The sequence below is a fragment of the Diplotaxodon limnothrissa genome, linkage group LG15 (genome assembly GCF_057381915.1).
Source record: "Diplotaxodon limnothrissa isolate DT_005_m linkage group LG15, D_limnothrissa_male_GT1.1, whole genome shotgun sequence".
Classification (NCBI taxonomy): domain Eukaryota; kingdom Metazoa; phylum Chordata; class Actinopteri; order Cichliformes; family Cichlidae; genus Diplotaxodon; species Diplotaxodon limnothrissa.
In genome coordinates this window covers 44,574,673-44,600,286 of record NC_140610.1, presented here as the reverse complement: position 1 = coordinate 44,600,286, position 25,614 = coordinate 44,574,673, and the positions used below count along the sequence as shown (strand labels likewise).

The following is a 25,614-nucleotide window of genomic DNA, read 5'->3' as shown; positions in this document are numbered from 1 at the left end:
CTCAGGCCCTCCAAAGTACGGAGGCCTATCTCCCCTCACCACACTCCCTGCCGGTGGCTGATGCCCTCAGACGTTGGTGTTTTGGTGGTTCTTGTCGACCTGGGCTGGGTGCTCATGTATGTACTGGCTCACTCCTGGTGGCCGATTGGCGGGGCCTGGCGCCTGTGGCCCGGTTGGGCCCCTTCCGGGGGGTGGGGTGCCCTCAGGCCTCTGGGCCTGAAGCTCGGTCCTCTCTGGCACAGCTGGCTGCCGGCAGGCACGCCACTGCAACCCCCTCTGGCTTCTGCTCCGTAGCTGCTGGGTGACCTCTTGTTTGGGGCTCTACTCAGCTCTTCCCAGGAGGGTGGCACGGTTCCCCCCCTTTAGTGGTCCTCCTTGGGTCCTCGTACTCTGGGGCCTGGATCTCCTCCATACCTGCTTCATGCCCTGGGGGACGGGGCTATGGCTCCCCACACTCCCTAGCAGATCGTTACATGGAGAAACCTTTGGAATACAAGCATGCTGATCCACACAGGTCTACACACGGGTGTACACACGGGTGTTCACAGACGTGGACTACACCTTTCTTGGCTGCTGCCTCAAAGCACATTGTGCGCTGTCTATCGTGCGTGCTGTACAATATCGTTTTAGTATCTACTGTTATCTACTGCTAGCTAGTTTATTGTGATGGTGCTGTATTTATGATGTTGCTATTTTTTGTTTTTCTCTTCTGTGTTTTTTTTTATCCATACAGGTGATCCAGGTGTTTTGTTTGTTTTTCTTTCTTTCTTCCCCCCCTTCTCACCGTCTCTTCTCCCCTCCGTTTTTCTTTCTCTCCCTCTTTCTTTCATTCTTTCTCCCTGTCCTATCCCCCAGTCATGTCTGTCCCGTTTGTAGCAACCGAAAATAAAATAAATACATAATTATAATAAAGGTCAATCAAATGGACCAATATGGCAAGGCCATGATGATCCACTTGGTAAAATAAATCCGCTTGGCATCTTTCTTGGTCTTAAGACAACAATTCTGATGGCTAAAGATCCAAACGGGACAACAAAGAGGGGGGGGAAAAAAGCTGCTGTGACAAAGAAAAATCTGTCAGCATGAAATCTTTGGACTATAATTACACAAAATAAATGCATAAAATTACAGAAAAAGTTCTGAAAGCTCATTGTCCACACGTTTTGCTTTGTTTAAATTTAATGAAAAAAAATTCTGTCATTTAATTACTTTGCAGTATGAACGGAGGGAGGTTTTAATCTGTAGGAAAAGCTGTAAAGCTGAAAATACTAAACTCCAAAACCTCTTGTGGTGAGCAACAGATCAAATGGCTTCAAGTGCACATTCAGGCCTGTACGACTCATTTAGACATTGAGCCAAGGCTCTGTAAACATGCACACATGTCTGCCATTCAAATACACTTTTTTGAATATAAAACTATATACAAACTAAACTGTAAATGTAATTCAAAGAAACTATTTGTATTTAGTTTTCATAAAAAGCCTTAGTTTAAGTCATTTACGACTACTTGGGAGAACTCAAAGTGTAAGACCTGGACAAGTTTGAAATCTCCTGTCCTCCACAATGAAAAATGGATCAACATAAAAATGGGTGTCATTATTCTTAAATAATAATGAAATGCAGCCAGATGATGCAGATTTTATGTTTTCGCCCGTTCCCCCTCCCGGACAGGCTAGCATTTAAATCTGGGCTCCGATCTGTGTACCTGGCCTGTATCACTACATTCACCGTCTTCGGTCAGCCACCCACCCTTCTTTCCAGTAATGGTATGATCTGAGCTTTTGCGAAAAGTGTGCCAATCAAAATAAAATCCTGCTTGCATGGATTTTCAACAGGGCTGAAGATTTTGCTCCCACATACTGACAGGTTATTAATAATTGACATATCGTTTGAAAAGCTTAATAGTGCTCCGCTGGTCTCCAACGTGCCCTCTGAGAAGGAAATCAAAGACCACAACCTGCAACAGTAGTGACAGTAAACAAATTTTATTTTGTCATCTGCATTTACAGCTGGAATTCTGGGAATTCAAACACGACGTCTTTGCCTGTGAGCTTCTTGTAGACACCAGAGAAGGTCTCCACCTGAATCAGGAAAGAATAAAATCAACGTTAGTTTAACTTAACCTGCCTCTTATTTACCATCACCACTTTTTCTTTACATGATATAAAAAAAACAAAACAGCAACAACCAAGGCTGCAGGACAAACTCCTGTCTGCAGCTGAAGGATTTAAACAGGTCTATTTTTTATGCCAGTATGTTGTACTTAATACAACCCTTGGATTTTGGATTGGACTTTGATCTGTGCATAAAACTCAAAGTAAAGGACAAGTTAAGCCATAAATTCAATTTCTGTTTATGATCAGTCTGTGCACTGCATGGTTTAGCTCCCCAGTAATGGCCCCAAAGGACTCTGGGAAGATGTAGGAATATGCAGGACGCTCGTCCTCACCGGCCAGCAGCCGGGGACAGAGCTTTCTGTCCGACATTGTGGAACGGGACTGTACGTCTCAGCTCAGAGCTACGCTCCCATACGCCACCAGGACAGAGCCAGGAGAGCAACTCTCTGGATGTCCACGTCGGAACAAAAAGGTTTCAGACTTAAAACATCTCCAGAAATTTAACCGAGGGACACGTGCTCCGTCTTATCCTTGTAATAAATCCCGTTTTTGGGAGGTGTTTGGTGTGACAACGTGACTTTTTCCACACCAAACAATCCTTCCACTGATTAATACGTTAAAGACTGACACTTGAAAGCATCGTTATTCGTGTTTCCTGAACATGCAGACGCCTCCGCTGCTTTAAAACTCACTTTGTGTTCGACGTTGTTCTGCTGAGCCTTGTCCAGGTGGACCTTGATGAGCCTGCTGCTGTCCAGTTTCACTCTGATCCTCTTACCCACGATCTCACTGGGGAACACCAGGTCCTCCAAGATGGCGTCATGGACCGCGGTCAGAGTGCGGCTGTAGAATTGGGGGAAAGAAAAAAGGTCATCAATGCTTCATTTCCAACTCCGTTTAGTTTCAGTGTGTGTCCACAGCGAGTTTCCGTGCTTCAGTTCAGTTTGGTTCTTATTGGTTGAAAGCTTTAGGTTCTACTTGAGCTTTTATTACTTCTCTACCCTGGTGGGGTATTTATCGTGGGCAGAAACACTTAATCATGCTGACATCCTGCTCGTGTTAATAACTTCGAGCAACAAGACATTTCTTCCTCCTCAAGTCCGGTTTTTATTTCATTTCATTAAAGTAAAACATTTTCCCCGATAACAGTTTTATGTTACAGCAATAATCTTGGGAGTGAGGCCCTGAAGGTCAACACCTGAGGCTTGGTGTTGATTACAAAGCTTGTCTCCCAAGGGCAGCCATGGGTCCCTGCAGGCCTGCCTCCACTGCACTATGTGTGGCTGCAGACCTGCACGACAACCACAGGCCGATCAACAGGATGCCAGCCTAGACAGCCGCCACCTCAAGCAGACTGGAGGGGTGGCAGACTATGACTTACAGAAGCAACGGGCACCGCTATAGTACCCTAATGAGTTTCACTTCCTCTAAATAAATCTTACTGAGAGTTTTAGTCAGCCTGGTCCGAGCTGAACTTCGGATTACTGTGTTTTACCAAACGGTTGAAAGATTTAGCTCGGATAAACCGGGGACCAATAATCACATCAGTAAAGTTTTCCTTCCAAAGCACCTGCAGCGCCCTTTCAAACATCCAACTTTCAGCAAAAACCGGGACTCTCTTCACAGAAAATAAAAACATTCAGTCACACCTTCTTTGGTTTCTATTAATGATCAGTCTGTGCACTGCATGGTTTAGCTCCCCAGTAATGGCCCCAAAGGACTCTGGGAAGATGTAGGAATATGCAGGACGCTCGTCCTCACCGGCCAGCAGCCGGGGACAGAGCTTTCTCTCCAACGTTGTGGAACGGGACTGTACGTCTCAGCTCAGAGCTACGCTCCCATACGCCACCAGGACAGAGCCAGGAGAGAAACTCTCTGGATGTCCACGTCGGATTAGATTTACAAATGGGTTTATAGCATCATTCTGTCCAGTTAATAAACCTTTCTCCCGTTTTTTTAGAAACACATTTGTAGATTTAAGTTTACAGTTATCCTCACAATCTCTTTTATTTTGAAGGACAGAAATAAATCTTAAGGGTGTTACCTGAAAAAAGATGCTTCAACACAGTATTAACATACATCTTTTAAAAATCATTTATACACAAAGCAATTTCTAAAGCTTAAAGAGAGCACTGCAGATGCATTAACGTCATGTGATGAAAATTAATATCACAAGAACTATTAATTTTCATCACATGCATCTGGTAGCATGCATTGCAACAGTACCTCCACAAGGTGGTGGTAGATCGCAAGTAACCACCACCAGGCTACCCGACGCTGGACTGATAAAAGGGGTCTGAGAAGGTGACAGAAGATCGAACACTTTACAAACCGAGAGAACACTGAAGTTCAGAAAAATGAAAGTAAACTAAGCACAGTGTAAATGTTGCCAGCTAAAGTTCATTATAGTGTTTTTGTATGAGCTCAAAAAAAAAAAAAAAAAAAGGCTCAAGAGTATTAGTGGAAATGCTCATCACTGCACCATCTTCCCTCCGTTCTTTCACTTGAATCATTGTCAGAGCTGGAAAGTTTCTAACATTAAAGACTCCAGATCCACTTTAACACATTGACCCACTCTTGCGAGTCAGCCGCAGAAATCTGTGATCAGATTTTAAAGCCAACTCTCGGCACTCACCTCCTGGGACGCTTCTGCTTATTCTTCGTGCGGCTTTTCCTGGTGGGTTTGGGCAGAATTCTCCTCTGAAAGTCAGAAATTGTTCAATTAATCTCCAACGAGGAATTGGGCAAACAAAAGCAACTACAGAGCAGCATGAAGGTAACAATCAGGTTCAGGCTGATATTCTTGCTTACATAAAGAGGTTTTATTTCATTATCAGCCTATAAGTTGAACCCTGATTTGAAAAGATGTGCACTGCATGGTTTAGCTCCCCAGTAATGGCCCCAAAGGACTCTGGGAAGATGTAGGAATATGCAGGACGCTCATCCTCACCGGCCGGCAGCCGGGGACAGAGCTTTCTGTCCGACATTGTGGAACGGGACTGTACATCTCAGCTCAGAGCTACGCTCCCATACGCCACCAGGACAGAGCCAGGAGAGCAACTCTCTGGATGTCCATGTCGGATAAAAGAATCACCGCAACACACGGACACATACCTGAGCTCACGCCTGTTCTTAACAGGGTTATGCATTTTAAGTAATGTTTTCCAGGCATCCAGCTTGAAAGCAAAACGTAATATTTCTGGATATCAAGTAAGTAATCAAACTGACAGTCACAGCGATGGTATCCTCACCTGTGCAATGAAGACCACGTGCTTTCCACTGAACTTCTTCTCCAGCTCCCTCACCAGGCGCACCTGAATCTTCTGGAAGGACTTCAGCTGAGGGACAGGAACGAAGATGATGATGGCTTTCCTGTTTCCACCAACCTCGATTTCCTGAAAAGAATAAAGCAGCAGTCATTTAAGAGCACAGGGGCTCTGAAGTGTGATGTGACGCCACCTGGGCAGGGCAGGAGCTCTCCACGAGGTGCCCAAATCCCAGCTTTGGATCCTTGAAGGAAATTGTCTTAATGTTTCGTAAATCTGTGGCTGTTAAAACTCAGAGGAACATGCATTGAACTCTAGGTTAGTACGAAAGAATTTTAGTAAAACACGACGACTTATAACACCAGTACGTATCAAAAAGTGTGCACTGCATGGTTTAGCTCCCCAGTAATGGCCCTAAAGGACTCTGGGAAGATGTAGGAATATGCAGGACGCTCGTCCTCACCGGCCAGCAGCCGGGGACAGAGCTTTCTCTCCAACGTTGTGGAACGGGACTGTACGTCTCAGCTCAGAGCTACGCTCCCATACGCCACCAGGACAGAGCCAGGAGAGCAACTCTCTGGATGTCCACGTCGGATTAGATTTAAAACGTAGCATAAAGATAAATTAAAGCTTGATTTTGAGTCAGTGAAAAGCAGCAAACACAGCAACAGGCTTGTTAAAACAAAATCTATGTATCAGTTATGTAAATAATTCAATGACACGAAGCTCATGCACACAGGTTCATGTGAACTCTCACCTTTGCTGCAGTGATGTTCAGTTCTCTCAGCTGAGCCTTCAGGTCAGAGTTCATCTCCAGCTCGAGCAGAGCCTGTGGAAAGACCAGTCAAATGAGTAAAGCAAGCACAACCACATCACTCATCCTGACTAGCTCAAACGTTTTCTATTAGCTTCATATTTCTGCTTCTCTCTAAAGGAGAGCCCAATCCCACTGGTGGCAGATTTTCCATGTGGTCATTAAAAGAAACAAAACCATCCCTTTTTAAAATACATTATAAAAAAACTGAAAGTTATTTTGGGAGACTCAATTATCAGCTGCTGCACCAGTAGGTTCTTCATCCTGAAGACAGACTAACAACTCCACCATCTTGGACTCCAACTGGTGACGGTTATGCTCTTGAGCCTCAGTGAGCTTCAGCTGCTGAAGGTTCAGGATTACATCACCTTCCAAGTTACAGGATCTCTCCACAGCAAGGGTAAAGACTTCCATCACCAGCTGCTGTCCAAGACAGCAGAGTTAGAATCTGAGACAGCTGACTGATCGCCATGAGAGCAACCAGGTAAGCTTTAGGGAACACTAGATGAGAAATACCACAGCCGCCTGGTGAGCAGGGTTAAAACATCACTTCAGTTATTGTTAAACTAATCAGTTAAGCCAGGGGTACAGCTTTCTGTCCGACAGTGTGGAACAGAACTATGTTGAGCTTCAGCTGCTGAAGCTCAACATAGCACTCACAGGTGCATTATTTTACTTGCCTTTTCTTTTTTTGAAAGAGAAAACATGACCTGGGTTACTTTTTTTGCTTACTTAACTTAAAATGTATCACCACTATTGCACTGCAATGCTGGTGCTGCTGGTACTTTATTCACCAGACACTTCAAGAAATATGATATAATTTTAAGGCCGCATCACCCCATCAGTCCACCAACCAGTAAGCGGACAAAACCACCAAACAGGGCTGTCCTAATGAAACACTCAGCCTTACAGGATTGAGAAGAACCAGCAGCTGAGACTTTAATGTCAGTCATAATTAAATCACATTAAAGACTCAATCACACACAGCCTTACATTCCTCCAACAGTACAATTCTTGTTTAAATAGTCACTTGGAGACAAGAGAGTTCTGATACTGTACATGAACCCCTGTACACAAAAAAAAAATCAGTACCTTTTTTAAAAATGTAATCTGACATAAAATTGGCCTCATATTAACAGATAGTGCAGTTATGTAATGGCTGACCAATAAATCATATAGTTCTCTTACACCATATTTATTCATGATGCCCTTTACAGTTTTCTCCCCAACGGCCCCCACAGTTACTCATTCAGCTGGACTGAAGCTTCAATAATACATGGATCTGTGATGCCGACTTTCTTACCTGAGAGATCCCAGACTCAAACTCGTCTGGCTTCTCGCCATTAGGCTTCACTATTTTGGCGCTGGTACTGAACATGGCCTTTGTCTCTGCACGGAGAAATAAAAACATTTAGGTTAGACCCACCGGCATCCGAACATATTTAATATCCACCCTTTATTGAAAGCCCAGAGCACCGCTAACCTCCAGGCGTAACACCTCTGAGCTAACCGGGCTACACCACAATAGCACAGGAGATTGACATAACAGCCCAATGGACATAAAACGGCACATACATATTAACTACTTGAGTCACAATTAAAAGAGCTGAACATCCGACCCTGAAAATTAACTTAAGCTCTTTTTCCTTCGGTTTTGTGACGGCTAACTGAACACATGCACGGCCTGTTGCTAGCCGCTACTCGCTTGCCGAACTCATTGAGCAGAGCCCCTCTACTATGTCTTATTTAGACATTAAGATGAGCCATCCGATACTGCAAATCACATAATCTAAGCTATCACAGGATTCACTTGCCCTACTGTGTGTAAACCTTGCCATTAAATACATTTAAAGTACATTTTAAAACAGAAAAGCTAGTCCAGAGTAAAATGGCACGACTAACCTCTGTCAACGACGGCCAAGGAAGAGGCCGGAACATCGCGAGAGTTGGATTAATCCAATCGGGAGCGACCTTTTTTTCTATCGCGAGAATTGTAGAAACGCTTGAAGTGATAAGAACTATCGCGTGAGTGTAGTAGAAAACAGTCGGGGAAACTGCAGGCAGATTATTGCTGTACGTTTAGACTGATTTTTGTTCGATTTTGTTTACTGCAACATTTTCAGATAGGGATATACGGCCAATGAAGAAACTAAGATGACTGCAAGACTTATTAGACTGGTGTTAAATATATATGGAATACTTTTTTGGGCTTTTTCGGGTTTAGCTTTCCCGGACATCTGTACACCTGGCTGCTAATTTGGTCCCATATTTCAAGATTTTATGTCAAACCACGCCTTCCCTACTCAAATCTATTGATATTTGAATGTATCCGAGTTAATATCACGATGCTAGCCACCTTTGTCCCCGTGCAGTGTGTTGGCAGACAGTGATGTTTAGGCTGACTGGTCTTTTCAGAGTTGCATGCAGGACCTTTTGTAGCGCTGCTGACGACATGGCGAAAGGGAAGTTTTTCTACGCAGTTAGGAAAGGACACAAAACGGGAGTCTACACTTCATGGTGAGGCCGGACACAACTCAATGCCTGCACATTTGTTTTTAAGAAAATCAATGTTATTGGCTATTCAAAGTGCATGTTCTTTCAGTGAGAGTGAGTGGATGCCAGCTTCCGTTCAGATGCACGAAGATTTCTTTTTCTCCTTGAGCTACAGTAAAACAACCCAGCGGGTTTAAGATCATATCAATGTTTCCCTGTCAGTACATCCCACACTTTAATTCGGCATGGAAGCATAACATACACGGCTTCGTTTTCTCCGTTTTTCAGGTGGTTAGCCTTCAAACTGTTAAATGTATTTCCGCCATTAATGTGGCTCATTTGTGAGTAGGAGGGCCTAAAATTGATTTATTCTTACATAATGTAGTATGTCTTTGGTTTGTTTATATTACAAATAAATACAAATAAAATAAACAACACGCCAGTACCAGACCAGTGAAACTCCACCTTCTGTTAGTGCACAGAAGTTTAACTACACATTTAATCTTTGAGAAAATAAACTTTGGACCTATTGTTACAAGAAGGGAACATTTTTGTTATTGTTTTTCTGTTACTTAATTAGTTTAATGTACCGTAAATGATAGGAAACAGTCAAAAGTTAAAACACAGTTAAAGTCATCCTCCACAGCTGCCCACTGGGCCGGATTGGAGTCTGTCCTAGATATTTTCTCTCATTTCATTTTCATGCTGGAAATTCAGAAATCACTAGTTTCTGAAATATTCAGGCCAGTGTGTCTGCCACCAACAATCACTGCCATGTTCAGTGCCACTTAAATTCTCTTTCTTCCTCACTCCAGTGGCTCAGTTTGAACGTCAGTGGGTCATCTTGACCATGTCTGTGCCTGAATGGATTGAGTTGCAGTTGAAAAGGTGTATCATTAAAGTGTCCGGAGGGGAGAATGAAGACATCTCAAGGTTTTTATTCTCCTGATTTTTTACTTTTTATTTTTTTGTCATTTAGGGACGAGTGTAAGAGCCAAGTGGACAAATTTCCGTCCGCCTCCTTTAAGAAGTTTGCCTCAGAGCGAGATGCCTGGGCATTCGTCAGAGGGATCGAGCCTTCTGCAGTTCCAGACGTGAAGAAAGGTGAATATTTTCTAATTTTATACTCTTCAAATACACACGAGAAACTATAATTACTTGGAGCTGGGATTGAGGCTGAACTCGGAGCATCTTGGTTTGGAAGTGGCCGTCAGTTTGGAATCCAAGAATATGTTAAAACCCTCTACTGCATGACTTTTTATTTTTTGGGGAAAAAAATATTTCTGGGGGAGCTTTAGGGTCCCTTATAATATATCAATCATAAAATTTGACCCCCCCCCCCCAAAAAAAAAAACAAAACAACAAAACAAAACAAAAAAAACAGATATTGGTTTGTTATTTCAAGGCAACACTGTGCGATAAGGGTAGTCAAATAACAAGTTATTCTATAATACGTTTTATTAGTACAACCAGGATGAACAAATAAATAAACAACAATAAAAAAAAACTATGTAAACATTTCACAGAACAATAAAACACCAAAATACATCCAACATTTGACCCTAACCCCATGCGTGTACACACACACACACACACACACACACACACACGTTGTGTTTCCATCACTTTTAGGGATATTACATTAACTTGCATTCATTTCCTGGAGACTTATCCTGACCCTACCCATCACAAGTCCCTGCCTGAACCTAACTCTAACCCCGACTCAAGCCTTCACCCTAAAATTGAATGATTTACCTTGCAATTGTCCCCATAAAGTAGGCTAGACCTCACAATATGAGTGTAAACAAATTTGTGTTCCCACAACAGTAAGTCACACACACACACACACACACACACACACACACACAGTTACTTTACCAACTGACCCCTGAGCTCCTAAGTGTCCCTCAAACCTGATTCAGGGATCCACTCCTCTACTTCACTGTCACTCCCTGAAAGCTCACTGTCCTCACTTTCTGAGGACAGAAAGTGCACATCCCCTTGGTTTCCTTCCATAAAAGGTTTTTACATCCATGTCCTGTAATTGAAAAGTAGAACAAACAATCAAATATGCTTCTTAACATATTCATGCACATGCAAGTTTTTCTTTTATATACATTTATTTGTGTGAGGCATGAAAATGTGGTTTGTTGCCTCAGGGCAACGCTATGCAGTAGAGGGTTAACCCAGCCACTGTGTCTGTTTGAGGTGGTAATACAGCATGCAGGTCTGGATTCACACAAAGCTCACAGGTGATTTTAAGTGGAGAATCAGGTACTTGCTGCACACTGTTCTTGATGAACTTCTTGTGTTTGTGGCTTTCAGTAACTCAGAGCGTGGAGTCTGATGTCACTCTGCTTCCTAAACGAGGCCCGGAGCCGCTCGAGTACATCCCTCTTGGCAAAAAGAGATGTCACTCGGAGGAGGAGGCGGGGCACCAGCCCAAACGAGTTAAGCCATCAGAAAGCTCGACATCACAAAACTCGTCATCAGAGAGCTCGGACGGATTCACGTACATGGGTGAGATGTGCAAGATTTAATATTAGAGCTCAACTCCATTCAACATGTTATGGGGACAAAATCATGTCATTTACTACATACAGAAATATTTAAATATAAAATGTAGAAAATGGAAGCAATAAAACTTGAACTCCAGTCTGAACTGTTCTGCGTTCTCCGTACAGGTGACGCTGTGGTCGTTTACACCGATGGCTGCTGCTCAAGAAACGGACAGAGCGGCGCACAGGGGGGCATCGGGGTGTACTGGGGATGCAACAACCCACTGTGAGAATATGTGCACGTGCTACAACGAGCATGTTTTAAACAGTTCCTAAAATCTGCTCAGTCTAAACCTCCATAGTGAAAGTCTTAATTGCATAAATGGATGCATCGGTTTCTCACATTTTGTTGCCTCTGGCTTTATAGAAATGTTGCAGAGAGGCTGCAGGGAAGGCAGACCAACCAGCGCGCAGAGATACAAGTAAGATTTACATCTCAGCATGAGAGTTTCTGTCTTAAAAGTCCAGTTTAATGCTCAGTGTTAACTCTGCAGGGCTGCACTTAAACAGTACTTTTTAAATTTTTAACACTAACATGGGGTGATTTTCATTCTGTTGCTTTAGAATCTTTTTAAAGGGACCACCATGACACCCTTTTTTCCTTTTGTGAGATGTTGTGTAGAGAGAAATAAAAGAAGAGCACTTCAATTTGCCACTTATTGTTGTGCTTTAATATATTTTAATGGGAAGTATGTTTTTTTTTTTTTTTTTTTTTTTTTTTTTTGGGTGTCGGGTAAAATCTACCTGACATTAGTGATAGTGTTATAAAACTGCATGTTAGTGTGCTAGGGTTAAAGAGAGGAGAGGCTGAGGCAATTTTAACCAGTTTAAACTACTGAGGGCCAGCATGTAAAGAGGCTTATTAAATGTACAGCAAATACAAAGAAGCGCCACCTGATGGTCATAGAGGGAACAAAACTAAAAATGGCACCATGAGAATGAAGGTTTTAAACTCAACTTCTGAAAAGTTTCCTGAGGGAGCAGATATGTAAATGTACCTATTTATTGGAAAGAATAGCAAGACGCAGGCCTGTAAATGCCTGTTTGTTATTTTATGCTTGGATTTTTCTCTACAAGCTTTAAAGCATAACTAACTGTCGTCTCTGCTCTCGCTGCACCAGGCGGCCTGCAGAGCGCTGGAACAGGCCAAACAGAATAACATCAAGAAACTCGTTTTATACACTGACAGCAAGTTTACGATAAACGGTGAGTCACAAACTCGAGTCATGCTGCAGTCATGTTGCATTACCACTCAGATTTCAGCTTTTGAATTTCCCACTGAATGGGTAAAGGTTTTTCTTTTCTTTTTCCTTCATGCAGGTGTGACCAGCTGGGTGAAGAACTGGAAGCTGAACGGCTGGAGGTTGAAATCTGGAGGTCAGATTACCAACAAAGACGACTTTGTGAAACTGGACAGGCTGAATGGACAGGTGGAGGTGGTCTGGGTAAGTATCAGTGTTTCTTTGCGGACGGGGTCTTTAGATTCATGCAGGTCAGAAGTAAACAATGTTTTTACATTTACCGCAGGAGTCTTTTTGCAGTCAACCGCCCCCTGCTGGGGAGGTGATAAATCTGTCCATGGCCTGAAAAATGGCCACAAGGGGGCACGGAGGGCTCAGTACAGTCAGACAGAGCAAGCAGCCGAACAGCTTTCCTCAGAGGCTAAAACTGTATATATCAAAGGGACAGTTTCAGTGGATTACTTGGATTAAGATGATTATGTTTTGTTTTTTGTTTTCTGAAATCTTATGCTTTTGATAAGCAGATGAAGTGTTACATATCCAAATAATTTTGCTATTTCAAACGTCTTCAAAAAAGAAAAATCTGAGCATTCGGCTGAAGACAGGTTCAGCGTTCCTGTTTCATTTTGTTTGCACATTAGAGTCTTAATTCAGAAAAATATCGTAAATTTTTATTCTTTTAATCAGCTCTGAATGATAAAAATGTTAAATGATAGAAACTCCCTGGTTTGTTAATAAGACTAAGTGTTCGACAAGTACACATTTGATACTAAAATATGCTAATGTTTCTTTCATTAGTACTAATTAAATGTGCTAATTTGCATAAATGTTGAATAAACAACAACATTTTATTCAGACTAGTCTCACAAATGTGTAAAAGGTTCCTGCACTGCGTCACCTTTCTGTTCTTTGGTTTAAAAAAAAAGTAATTTTATTCCTCTTGCTGCGGGATCATCTGTGTTTTTATTTTAATTGTACGAAGTCAGGCTGGCACAAGGTTGATTGTCACTTAATTTCTGATTCAATTATTCGAATGCTTAAAAATGTAAAATATACGTTAAAATAAGGGTCCACAAATAAATCGTGAATGCCAGAAAGATATTACGAAAGGGTTCAGATTATCGTGAGGGAAGAATTAAACCCCCTCAGTCCAAATTAGGCCCAAAAAAGGTGAATATTCAGGTTTTTGAAGGTGAAGCCAGAGAAATTCAGCATTTTCTGCTTGGAAAATTTAACTTAAAATGATGAGCTCATTATTACATTGTTCTCTTCACTTCTGGTGGATTGTTTTGATGTGCAGAAAGTAGTCTGATCTGGAAACGGTGTGACAGGTTCAATTTAAAAGTAACAGTCAGAGAAAAGCATCAGCAGTATTGTTAATGCCTGATGGATGAACCGGTAATGGTAAAAACCGCCTGTTTGAAGGTCGTACGTATCAGGATGTAATGAAAAATCTTCTGGTCATTTGCAGGTCTTAATGATTTAAATGCAACCCGTGATGAGCACCCCATGATTTGGCAGCAATAATTTGAAGTGATCATTTTACTGTGACTGCATTACAGGCCGCAGTAGTAAACAGTCTTAGTGCTGCATAGTACAGCCATATCCAATCATTTGTTTAATGCTCAGTAAGCGTCCAAGTGATTGATTATTAGTTGTTATTTTCATGTTTTTATACTTACTTGTCTGCCCTTCTGGTCCTCCTCCAGATGCACATTCCAGGTCACGCCGGCTACAGAGGCAACGAGGAGGCCGACAGGCTGTCAAGAGAAGGAGCGGCGAAGCCTCTGCAACCAGAGCACAAAGAAAAAGACGAGCACCTTTAAAGAAATCTGCTGCAGGACTGTTTAATGCTCTTTTTCTGGTTCTTTAGCTTTGAAACAAACCTTTGAGAGGTTTGTTTCTTGTCCGTGTCAGTTGTGACTGTACCGAAGCTTGAAGGTTGCAGAGAGTCTGCACGCTCATCCTTTTTCTTTTTTTTTGTGTTGAATGTAAATTTCGATTTGTTTTGGGTCTGAATAAAGATTTTAAGTTTCACCTGTTGTTTCCTGTGAAGTAGCAAGAAGTGAGAAGACAGTTCTTGAGTCTAAGAAGTTGAGGAAATCAGGTGAGCTCAAAAAGGTCAAGGAGATGGAGACATGTTGATGAGAAACTTGGACGATGTTTTTAGTTTATTCTGTCTCGTTGTAATCCCCGCAGCCTTCCAGCAGGAGGCGCTCCAGGTTATCATTCGAACACAGACAAAGGGCTCCTGAGGATTTGGGGTTTATTTAAGGATCTCCTCGCGAGCTGATTGACACATTTTGATGAACATCGTCCCAAACACGCCAGTGCTTGGGGAATATTGTTTTCAAATCACATGTAAGTAAAGTTTATTACAGTGAAACTGAAATGAGAACGAAGGGGTTTGAGATCAGCGTCTGAATCCTGAAAATCCTGTTTCTCTGTCACAAAATTAAACTGGGAGATGTCTACTCCCAGTCTGACAAACCAGTAATCATTATCACATTATACAGTATTAACTCTCCTTATGGGCAGCTTATCAGAGTAATCCTTGTTTCCTGGACTGAAGATGTACATTTATTTTAGTTTTCTAAAATAAAGTTTTATTGTGAAAAACACCTTCACTACATTAGCAGCAGGTAAATTCCCCTCAGAGGAAACTCTGACATACTGCTGAGGGCAAACACGAAACCTCCTAGAGACTGAAAGGGACACTGTGCATTAAGAAGTTTTTTTTATTTAAAAAAGGACATGTTAATTAAATTGAACGCTTAGTCATGCAGGCTCAGTTTAATATGCAGGTTGGTGGCATTTATAAAGGGTAAAAGAAAAGCAAAGATGAAGAAGACAAAAGAACATCATTGATAGAAGCATAATAACATTAAAGGCCACTTGTAAAGCTCACAAGCACAAAAACACACGAACCTGATTAAAAACATGTATAAAACAGTATTTATCTTTAAAGACTTGGACACTGCAGAGACAGACATCACCTTTCAAAACAATTGAGCCATTATTGTAAAAGAAACCGGAATCCTAAATAGGAGCATAAATAATGAAAGGAAGACATCTGTAGAACTAACAGCTGACAAGGAGGAAGGGCAGCACTGTCTCCCTTTATTGCTTAAAATGTACATTCTCAGTTAATCTCCTCACATCTTAGCCTTCCTGTGGTCCACCAGAGAGGAGCAGAGGAGTAAAGCAACAGGCATTTAACTTAATGAGGCATCCTCCTTTCAGAGCCTCATTTTAAACCAGCTAAGTAGCCCAACTAAATCTTTGTCTCAGATGGAGCAACAGCTTTTTGGAAGGGACAAATATAAGCTAAATAATCAAAAATCTCCAGGGCACTCTCTTTTTATGTGAAATTATATTTCCTTAAGCTCATGGCATCATTATACTCAACCTAAAACTCTGACTTGTTTAGACAGACACACACACACACACACACACACACACCTGGAAGAAAACGGACTCCATGAACACACCGACTATTTTCCAGTTGGTGCTCTACCAGTAGGAAACTTCCACCAGGAACACTCCACCAATAGGAGGAGTCTTCAATATCCTAGAATTAACCAAAATGAATCAGATTCAATCCAAATCAGATGAGAAAAACAAAACACAGATAACATAAATGTTATAACAAAGTAATAAAATCTTAGTCCTCATTTACTGTAAGTTGGGGTATTCAGTAGTTTCCTTTTGGTTAAGATGCCTTTTTCTTCAAGATGTGGTCAATTCCAAGTGTTTATATTATAAAAGTCCAGGTAGTGCTTGGAGGTAATGTTACATGTGCCTATAGGATATTTTATATTCCCAAATAAAACTGTGATTTAACGAAACGTGTGCTGCTTAAAGAGTCCTCCTGTATTTTCCAGCCATGCTGTGGCATATTTATATACTTAAAGGTGACCTCCCCCTCTGAGGATACACTTGTGCCTCCTTGATTATATCTCCTCCGTCCTCCAGATGCTTTTTAACAATTGAGACGCACTGAGACTGATTTACGTGTCATAAGCAGGAAATCAGAGCGACGAAGACAGGAAGTCAAGCCGCATATTATCCAGTCAATTACAAATGTTTGACTGTGAATTTAGTACATAGGTCTTTTTATATTTTTATTACTTAACCTGGCAGGAGTTACATATGGTCATATTAACCAATTATAAAGTGCTAATCTGAGGCTGCACCTGCTGAAATTTCAGTTTCCAGTATTTCCATTCCAGCGTGCAGTCTCTTTAATATGCTGCGTTGTTGTATGCATCGCTGCTGATAGGTTAACTCTTCATACATGCTCACAAGAATGAGATTAAACTAAAACTACTATGTTGTTACCACAGTGAAAAGTTGTTCACTTGTGTCCCTTAAATTGATCTAGTCCTTTCGATATTTGGCGTAAGCACCCTTTAAACTCTTGACATCGATGATGGCCGCTAACCCTGCAAGTAAACCCAGAGCTCCGCAGAAGTTTGAATCACAAAAGAAGCACCTCCGAATCGAAGGATTTAGCAATGCTCCCAGTCTTTTATTTTGAAAAAACCAGCTTCTCTGTGTAAGTCCTGTGTCAGGCTTCCTGACCTCCTCATCTGGTCTGTGCAGCCCAGCAAGCCTAAAAAATAGACACAGCTATATTTTAAGTGAAGCTCAGTGAATCAGATGCTTAAAATATTCCTGGTGGAATGACAAACATTGTCTTGAGGAGGTGACAGCATTGGAGCTGGAACGCGGTCCAGCATGTGGGATGTTCTCGTGATAACCCTTTGCAATCAGAACATGGAATTTATTATTTATTTAAATTGTGCTTCCAAATATTAGGAATCAGTGGGCAAAAAATTGACATTTTAACTGACACACCTCAAAAAAATAATGAAATTCTTTCCAAATGAGTCCTGTTTCATTTTCTTTAAGACATGGGCTTGGGTTTGTGACCTCACAGGGTTCAAAATGACACTTGGTTGCAGTTGGCAGAATTGTTGTTTTGAACATTTTGGAAAACCCATCTGAATGTCTTCTTCTCCATGAGGCCTAAACCTTCTGCTGCAGGACTTGTTCTTCTCGTGGCTGAAGTTAGTTCCTCATCTGCAGCTGCTTCAGAAGGAATTCAGAGCCAATCAGACGCCTCCCTGATATTATTGGATAATAAATGGAAACATCTTGTAGGCCCAAAACTTCGGCACACACTGAGAAAAGCTTTGTTTCTCCAACACGGAGAAAGAGGAATTAGACTCATTTGTCCTTCCTCCTCCTCCTCCTCCATTCTCCTGCAGCCTTTCGATTGGTCGGTGTCGATGTTGGAAAAAGGACGGAGGCTCTGGGTTTCTCGCTCTGACCTCGACCGCTGCCTTCCGGCAAGCGTGGGGCACCGCGACCCCGCCAGAGGCAGCCCAGTCTGAAAGAGAGTGCCTCTGAGGGTCAAAGGTCACCCCGCAGCAGCTTCACCTCCTCGTTGGCTGAGACTCGTTAGCACTCCTCCTCAACACATACATGCCTCCTTAGCAGAATGAGCTCTGGCATCGTTCCGCCGCTGCCCTGCTGGAGGGGAGGAAGACCAAACAAACTGCAAAGAAACTTAACTAACCAGACATTAGAAACATCCTGCTCACACTTCAGCTGGAGGTTTTGTCAATTTTTAGATCATCTGCTCTAAAATAAACCACAATGTTCTGCCGGGGTTGCAGAACTCTCTGACACCGCAGACTGTCTGACACTGAGCGGGGGATGTTCGCTGAAGTGCTCGCAGTGCTGACGGGGAGAAAAGAAAACTTCACGCAGGCGTTCAGCCGCTTGACAGGAAATCAACCCGGTCTACGCCGCTGCGTTAGCCAAGTCGCTCCATTCCAAGTAAAGTCTCACGAAGTTTGAGGCTTCGGAGTTAAGGTCCTGCTTTCGGTCGTGTGCAGGTTGACGAGGCTGCACCAAAGTTAGAGCTAAAGTGTCTCACATGGTGCTACTCAGAGGTTTGCACACACACATCTAAATGTTATAGCTCTACTCTGTCAGCAGGGCCAGTGTTGAGAATATTTATAATAACTGGCAATGTGGGCTGCTCGTGTCCATCTTGGTCCTGCCTCTGGTCCTTCGGCCACAAGCGGGGCGCAGCTGACTTCTTTCCACTGAAATGAAACACAGTGTTGGAAACAAGTGAAACTCTACTGCAGCAGCTGTCTGTGCTCCTCATGCAAGGTTTTTTGATCTTTTATGTAGCACCTTTTCCTCTTCGTGGAGAGCAGTGTTGGTCAAGTTACTTGAAAAAAGTAATCAGTAACTAATTACTGATTACTTCCCCAAAAAAGTAATCCCGTTACTTTACTAATTACTTATTTTCAAAAGTAATTAATTACTTAGTTACTTAGTTACTTTTTAAAAACACGATTTACAACCTGAAGAGGTGATAAAGCGATAGATCTTTCAGCCCAATTCTACTTTTTCTACATAATCCATCATACAAAATGTAATCAAATGGAAAAGTCTCTTTTTTTTAACTTGTTTTATCAGTTTTAATCTTTTAACTTTATGCATCAAGCAAAAATGTAATTATATGCAACATTCTCTGCGTTGAATAAATTAGTTTAACATTTAAACCTATTTTCTGCACATTCCAGCACATAAAATAAAATATTTTTTGTGTTTACACTCACTCTTTCAAATAGATGCAAGTAAAACACAGCAGAAAGTAAATAAAGTCAAAGACTCAGCGGTCCTGTTGCTCTATTTTCACCTATTAAGCAGCACTGCGGTAGGCGCAGGTTTACCCTGGTGCAGGTGTGCCGCGGTCAGTTGAAGAATCCGCGACTTTCTCTGCGAGTTTCCCATTACGTGGTAGCGCACTCGGTGCTTGCTTGGAAGTTTAGGGTTTTTTTTCACTGTAAAAAGAAGTTTTCTTCCCACGCACAACGGACGCTAATGTTTTTGTCACTTTTTATGGAATCAAACTCAAAGTAAGGTCAGTACTTTAAACGCTGCACGCTCATACTCTCTCCCACAATCGATATATGAGCCATTGTTGATCTGCACACAGCTGTTGTCACTAACGGCGCACTCGCTTACGTCACTGTCGTGAGACATTCTCGCAAAAAAATCACGGTTTTAGTAACGCAGTAACGCAGTGTTCCTACGGGAAAGTAACGGTAATCTAATTACCGTTTTTGCAATAGTAATCCCTTACTTTACTCGTTACTCGAAAAGAGTAATCAGATTACAGTAACGCGTTACAAGTAACGCGTTACTGCCCATCTCTGGTGGAGAGCTCCGATGTGGTTCTTCTTCCCTGTTCAAGTAAACCTTTTAACCAGTCAGCAGTCTACCAATGCAGAGCTACATGCTGTTGGCTTTTTGGGCTCTGTGCTCGCTGAATTCCCATAATCCTTCCCTTCATGTAGCTGCAGAGCTACGAAAAATGGACATTAGTGCAGGACCAATAATTGCAAAGTTTATCCTTAAGTCACTAAAGTCATGTCTAAATGTTTGAGTCCATAAACACTGGGGTATTTTCATATGTGAGCATCTGTGCTGCTGCTTAGCATTGGATACTTAATGGGCGTGTTGCAGTATGTGCTCTCCCTCTGCTACCACTGTGCAAACAACTGGCCATGTCTCAATATGCGTACTTGTGTGTACTTGCGATCTTGTGGACTTATGATACATCATCAGCCGCAGATCAAGTACTGTTCCAATTTAAAGTATGCTCAAAATTCCCAGATGTGTTCTCGCTCCTCCTGTTTTGTTGAGCATGCATCAGTGGACTTGGTGCAGCCAAATATCCCAGAATGCATGAGCTGCCGTACCGCCCGCTCTTTTCTAGAATCGGACGCATGCCTGGATACATAGACAGTGAATGGGAGATATGCACATTATGCTGTGGCTCATTTACAAACTGGTTTATGACATTAGTGAGACGGGGCTGGCAGTCCCAACTCGTCATTTTCAGCATGCAGGGTTTGTGTTCTGGAAGGTAAGTCAATCTTGGTGCGTCAGCCTGAGCACTTAAAGACTGAGTCAAGTCAAAGTTTATTTCTATAGCACATTTAAAATAACCTCAGCTGACCAAATTTTACTCATGCTATAAAATCACTAAATCAACAATAGAAATGCAGTAAAACACACAATAGAACATACATTTAAATGATAATTTTCTATTATATTCTGCTAATCTAGAAACGAATGCCATCAAGACTAAATACGTTTTTGGAAGTGTTTTGAAAATCACTGAGTGTCTGGGCAGCTCTTCTATGAAAAATTAGGGATGGACCCAGGAACATCCAAGAGCAGTTGGTTCATAGGTCCAAACAGTAAGCAAACTGCAGGATGAGAGCATGCCGTGGGCCTCATATCTGAGTTAGTGAAGCCGTGGTAAGTCTGAGCTCATGTCAGGTGTAGCTGCTGTCATCCTCTGAGGTATTGTCAGAAATATCTGGGGTCATATCACTGGTTCCGGGTCTGATCACGGCTGAGCTCATGAGCCAGGCTCCTGCTCTGAAATGATTTCTTCCCCATCTCTCCAGTCACTGGTGCTTCCTTTTTCATCAGACATGAGGCAGAAGTGTAGCTCAGCACGGTGTCATCGGCGATCAGGGCACAGAAGGAGTCACAATCAAAGATGGTGAGATGTGAAGTGGCATCTGTTTCCATGACAGTTGCCTGTGTCCAGCTCCCTCCACAGGAAGAAAATCCAATCCAGGGTAATTTTGAGGTGACTGGGGAATAGTTCTCGAGGTTAACTGAGCTCCGTGTGTGTGTTTTTGTTACCGTCAGTGATAACATACCACCCCCACATACCATATATACATACAATATATATTTTCCCCTTAAAAGGGAGGTTTTCACTACTTCACTGAGGGATCAGACCCACCGCACATCCTGATCCCTATAATTCAAATCTTGTGGTCAAGATTTTTGTGCTTTTAATTGACTCTTCTGGTTTCCTAAGAAGAAGGCATTGGCCAAAATCTCTCTCTGATTTGTTAAATAATTTGCTCCCATCGGGATCTGATTTTTTTTATTTATTTTTTCGCTTTAACAAATCAAGCAAAGAGGCAGCTGCTCAGATTTTCCTCTCTGGGTAAATTTGTGCTAATCAATGAAATCAGAAAATACTCGAGGTCAAAACCCCGCCAGCTCTCAGCTCATTAACCCTCTGATGCATGAATTATGAAAGCCTTGGTCAAGATTTTTTTCTTAAGTGCTTTTATTCTTCTCAGGACATGAAAAAAAATGTTTAACTCTTTTTTTTTCAAAAATATGTTTTTTTATAAAGTTATAAACTTGTCCACTCCAGTGGACTACATGCGCCTGAGCACTTAGCATGAAATACTGTGAATTTACTGTAAAAATTAATTACCTTGTGTTCTATTGTAAATATACAAACACTTCTTTGCTTGTATCCTTTGAAAAACATCTCAGCAATTTTTTTGGAACTTTCAACTCATAAGGCCCCAATGTTTAGACGTAAATAACAAAACCAATCAACAGTCCTAGCTATGAATCCTACACCTGAATATGGCAAACTATCTCCAACAAGAGAAACATTTTTGAGTCTACACAGTTCTATAACGATGCAGGACAGTATTACCAAGCCCTTAGTAGCATGCTGGAAGAAAACACAAACTGACATCTTAGTCTCTGCATCTCCAAACAGTTCTATGTTCATCACACCTAGGCTGTGCGAAAGTTTGCAACGCATCCAGGGCACAATGGCACACAGCATTGCATGCAGATGTATTTGGTCTTCCGTGTGCACACAACATCATGGCACCTGTTTGCATTTTTCACCTCGGTCAGTTGGGGCCAGTGATATCCTGTGGCAAACCTGACCTCACAGGCTACTTTGGTGACTGCTCTCCACTTCACGGGTTGTGGGGTCCCACTGGGTCTTCCTCTTTTGCATTGCTGGAGGGAGATTCTCTTCTCTTGTTACTGACAGTTCTTTCCCATACAAGTTGGTGTTGTATGTTATATTATCAATTAGATCTGCTGGAAACAGATGTCTGAAGAAATCTATGGGATCCTTCCCCTCCACATTCAATTTCCACTCTCCTAGAAAAGGAGGCAAGTCTCCAACCAAGTCATTGTCTTGGACTTTCCAAATATTTTTGCGGGCTTGAGTATGGTCAGGTGCCATGTACCCATCTCCCACAGCTCCCTGATCATACTGACCTTCCTCTTCATCCTGCCCCTCATCGTTCTCACTTTCTGCATCCTGACTGTCTGTGTCTTCATCATCCGTAGTTCCTATGTCTCTGTTCTGCTCTGGCAGCCACTCTCATCATCACTGGACTTATCACTGAACTCCTCATCACTGCACTCATCAATGAAATCATCATCACTGGAGCTGGATGGAATTTCCTGGACTATTCTGTACGCTGCCTTATTCTTTGCTGCATTTGAAGTCTACAAAATATGATAAAATAATTATTATAGTAACTCAAACTACAGCTGATCTGCACAGAAATATATATTTTAAATGAGTAGCTTATAAATGTAACAATTATATGCTTAATTATAACCAAAACAGTCCCAAAAAACAGTGAGACAATTTATGACTTATGTTAAAAAAATATAGTGGGTAATGCATGATGTCCTCCACTACAGTGGACACATGGTTAATTGTAGTTTTCTACATATTAGACATAACAATTTCTTATTCCAAACAGATAATATCCTTCCCTAGATGTTACTGCATATCATCATATTTTTTTTACCTGTTGGGCTCTTTTAGCATAGAAGGATTGACAGGATATGCCAGCAGTGGTCGGCAGGGGTGACAGTTTGTCTGCCATCTTTGATTCAGAGGAAATTTACTTGCAGTTACACTAACTGAACACTGAATTGACCTCAATGGAGCATGGCAGCAGAGAGCACTCTAGAGGCTAATATGCAGTTCCACCATAGAAACCAATGCATTAAAGAGATATGTACGTTTTAGTAGCTGTCCACTCCAGTGACCACTATATCCCAGAATGCATGAGCTGCCGTACCGCCCGCTCTTTTCTAGAATCGGACGCATGCCTGGATACATAGACAGTGAATGGGAGATATGCACATTATGCTGTGGCTCATTTACAAACTGGTTTATGACATTAGTGAGACGGGGCTGGCAGTCCCAACTCGTCATTTTCAGCATGCAGGGTTTGTGTTCTGGAAGGTAAGTCAATCTTGGTGCGTCAGCCTGAGCACTTAAAGACTGAGTCAAGTCAAAGTTTATTTCTATAGCACATTTAAAATAACCTCAGCTGACCAAATTTTACTCATGCTATAAAATCACTAAATCAACAATAGAAATGCAGTAAAACACACAATAGAACATACATTTAAATGATAATTTTCTATTATATTCTGCTAATCTAGAAACGAATGCCATCAAGACTAAATACGTTTTTGGAAGTGTTTTGAAAATCACTGAGTGTCTGGGCAGCTCTTCTATGAAAAATTAGGGATGGACCCAGGAACATCCAAGAGCAGTTGGTTCATAGGTCCAAACAGTAAGCAAACTGCAGGATGAGAGCATGCCGTGGGCCTCATATCTGAGTTAGTGAAGCCGTGGTAAGTCTGAGCTCATGTCAGGTGTAGCTGCTGTCATCCTCTGAGGTATTGTCAGAAATATCTGGGGTCATATCACTGGTTCCGGGTCTGATCACGGCTGAGCTCATGAGCCAGGCTCCTGCTCTGAAATGATTTCTTCCCCATCTCTCCAGTCACTGGTGCTTCCTTTTTCATCAGACATGAGGCAGAAGTGTAGCTCAGCACGGTGTCATCGGCGATCAGGGCACAGAAGGAGTCACAATCAAAGATGGTGAGATGTGAAGTGGCATCTGTTTCCATGACAGTTGCCTGTGTCCAGCTCCCTCCACAGGAAGAAAATCCAATCCAGGGTAATTTTGAGGTGACTGGGGAATAGTTCTCGAGGTTAACTGAGCTCCGTGTGTGTGTTTTTGTTACCGTCAGTGATAACATACCACCCCCACATACCATATATACATACAATATATATTTTCCCCTTAAAAGGGAGGTTTTCACTACTTCACTGAGGGATCAGACCCACCGCACATCCTGATCCCTATAATTCAAATCTTGTGGTCAAGATTTTTGTGCTTTTAATTGACTCTTCTGGTTTCCTAAGAGGAAGGCATTGGCCAAAATCTCTCTCTGATTTGTTAAATAATTTGCTCCCATCGGGATCTGATTTTTTTTATTTATTTTTTCGCTTTAACAAATCAAGCAAAGAGGCAGCTGCTCAGATTTTCCTCTCTGGGTAAATTTGTGCTAATCAATGAAATCAGAAAATACTCGAGGTCAAAACCCCGCCAGCTCTCAGCTCATTAAGAAGCTAACACATTTATCTTTAAAAATAAAATCTCAATTTGTTCCGTTGTGCTGATGTCAATCAGTCATGCTGACATCAGCTTAATTCCAACTCTGGGCTCACAAATTTGAAGCATAGTATGTAAATATATGTAGTCTGACCCTTTAGTCGTTGTGGCCATATGACCATGTGATGGTATTTCCTGGCAACAAAGGATACAAAGACTGCATTTCTCTGCTTTTAACGCTCGGATGGATGAATCTGTTGGTCAGCCAGGTCACTGAACGCACCGACGGCCTCAGTCGGACTCTCTGTCTGATCAATTTTTCCTTCATACCCACCAATCAGTGGATCAGCTATTTGCAGTTTGGCAGGTTCCTGTCATCCGGGGCTTCATTATCTCGTCTCCCTGCTGATTTGCATCGTGGACAGAAACGTATGAATCAATCTGTGCCCTCGTGGAAAGTTTGGCAGGCTCAGCGCCCCTGCAGCCATCTCGGCGTTTGTAAAGTTTCACTCCAAAATGAGATTTCAAGCATTTCAAAATTATGACGCCCACTCTGATTTAAAAAAAAAAGAAAAGAAGAAGAACCCAGATTCTGCCATGAAAGTAAAACTCATTATGGAAATACATTGAACTTATTGACTATTCATGGGATTTGCCTGCAAACGACGGGAAGTTTCCAGAAGGGTATCTGTGGTTTTTCAGATCCACAGAGGTAAATTTGTCATAAGTGATTATTTGTTTGGTGAGTGTATTACAGTCTGTGTTATTCCAGGAAAAAAATATAGAGGGTAAAGTTACAGTAAATATCAGACTC

General features: G+C 42.0%; 2 protein-coding genes and 4 non-coding genes across 6 annotated transcripts; 1 reads left to right on the top strand and 5 right to left on the bottom strand.

The window, feature by feature from the left end:
* Nucleotides 1–1,961: 1,961 nt before the first annotated feature.
* On the bottom strand, nucleotides 1,962–8,119 carry LOC146618116 (small ribosomal subunit protein eS7). The gene is made up of 7 exons (XM_085373665.1): nucleotides 8,100–8,119; nucleotides 7,501–7,586; nucleotides 6,141–6,212; nucleotides 5,369–5,512; nucleotides 4,753–4,817; nucleotides 2,810–2,960; nucleotides 1,962–2,081 (listed from the first exon to the last, which is right to left on the bottom strand). The coding sequence occupies exons 2-7, from the start codon at nucleotides 7,573–7,575 to the stop codon at nucleotides 2,004–2,006; spliced, it is 585 nt and encodes a 194-aa protein (XP_085229791.1). The 5' UTR covers nucleotides 7,576–7,586; nucleotides 8,100–8,119; the 3' UTR covers nucleotides 1,962–2,003.
* Nucleotides 2,363–2,580, bottom strand: LOC146618120 (small nucleolar RNA SNORA73 family). Its single transcript, XR_014906923.1, has one exon. It is a non-coding gene; the product is annotated as a small nucleolar RNA SNORA73 family (small nucleolar RNA).
* Nucleotides 3,792–4,009, bottom strand: LOC146618119 (small nucleolar RNA SNORA73 family). Its single transcript, XR_014906919.1, has one exon. It is a non-coding gene; the product is annotated as a small nucleolar RNA SNORA73 family (small nucleolar RNA).
* Nucleotides 4,981–5,198, bottom strand: LOC146618118 (small nucleolar RNA SNORA73 family). Its single transcript, XR_014906920.1, has one exon. It is a non-coding gene; the product is annotated as a small nucleolar RNA SNORA73 family (small nucleolar RNA).
* LOC146618117 (small nucleolar RNA SNORA73 family) lies at nucleotides 5,760–5,977 on the bottom strand. The gene has a single exon (XR_014906917.1). It is a non-coding gene; the product is annotated as a small nucleolar RNA SNORA73 family (small nucleolar RNA).
* A 170-nt stretch (nucleotides 8,120–8,289) lies between the features above and the next one.
* On the top strand, nucleotides 8,290–14,496 carry LOC146618115 (ribonuclease H1-like). The gene is made up of 8 exons (XM_085372749.1): nucleotides 8,290–8,714; nucleotides 9,670–9,794; nucleotides 11,016–11,210; nucleotides 11,375–11,474; nucleotides 11,616–11,670; nucleotides 12,370–12,454; nucleotides 12,569–12,693; nucleotides 14,199–14,496. Exons 1-8 carry the CDS (start codon nucleotides 8,587–8,589, stop codon nucleotides 14,313–14,315), a joined length of 930 nt encoding a protein of 309 aa, XP_085228875.1. The 5' UTR covers nucleotides 8,290–8,586; the 3' UTR covers nucleotides 14,316–14,496.
* The last annotated feature ends 11,118 nt before the right edge of the window (nucleotides 14,497–25,614 follow it).

Excerpts from the sequence above, each read along its gene's own strand:
- LOC146618115 (XM_085372749.1), top strand. The coding sequence starts at position 8,587 with ATGTTTAGGCTGACTGGTCTTTTCAGAGTTGCATGCAGGACCTTTTGT. Across the intron at positions 11,211-11,374 it reads GGACGGATTCACGTACATGG|GTGACGCTGTGGTCGTTTAC; the intron begins GTGAGATGTGCA and ends TTCTCCGTACAG. Across the intron at positions 11,671-12,369 it reads ACCAGCGCGCAGAGATACAA|GCGGCCTGCAGAGCGCTGGA; the intron begins GTAAGATTTACA and ends TCGCTGCACCAG.
- LOC146618116 (XM_085373665.1), bottom strand. The coding sequence starts at position 7,575 with ATGTTCAGTACCAGCGCCAAAATAGTGAAGCCTAATGGCGAGAAGCCA. Across the intron at positions 6,213-7,500 it reads TTGAGTCTGGGATCTCTCAG|GCTCTGCTCGAGCTGGAGAT; the intron begins GTAAGAAAGTCG and ends GTCTTTCCACAG. Across the intron at positions 2,082-2,809 it reads AGAACAACGTCGAACACAAA|GTGGAGACCTTCTCTGGTGT; the intron begins GTGAGTTTTAAA and ends TTCCTGATTCAG.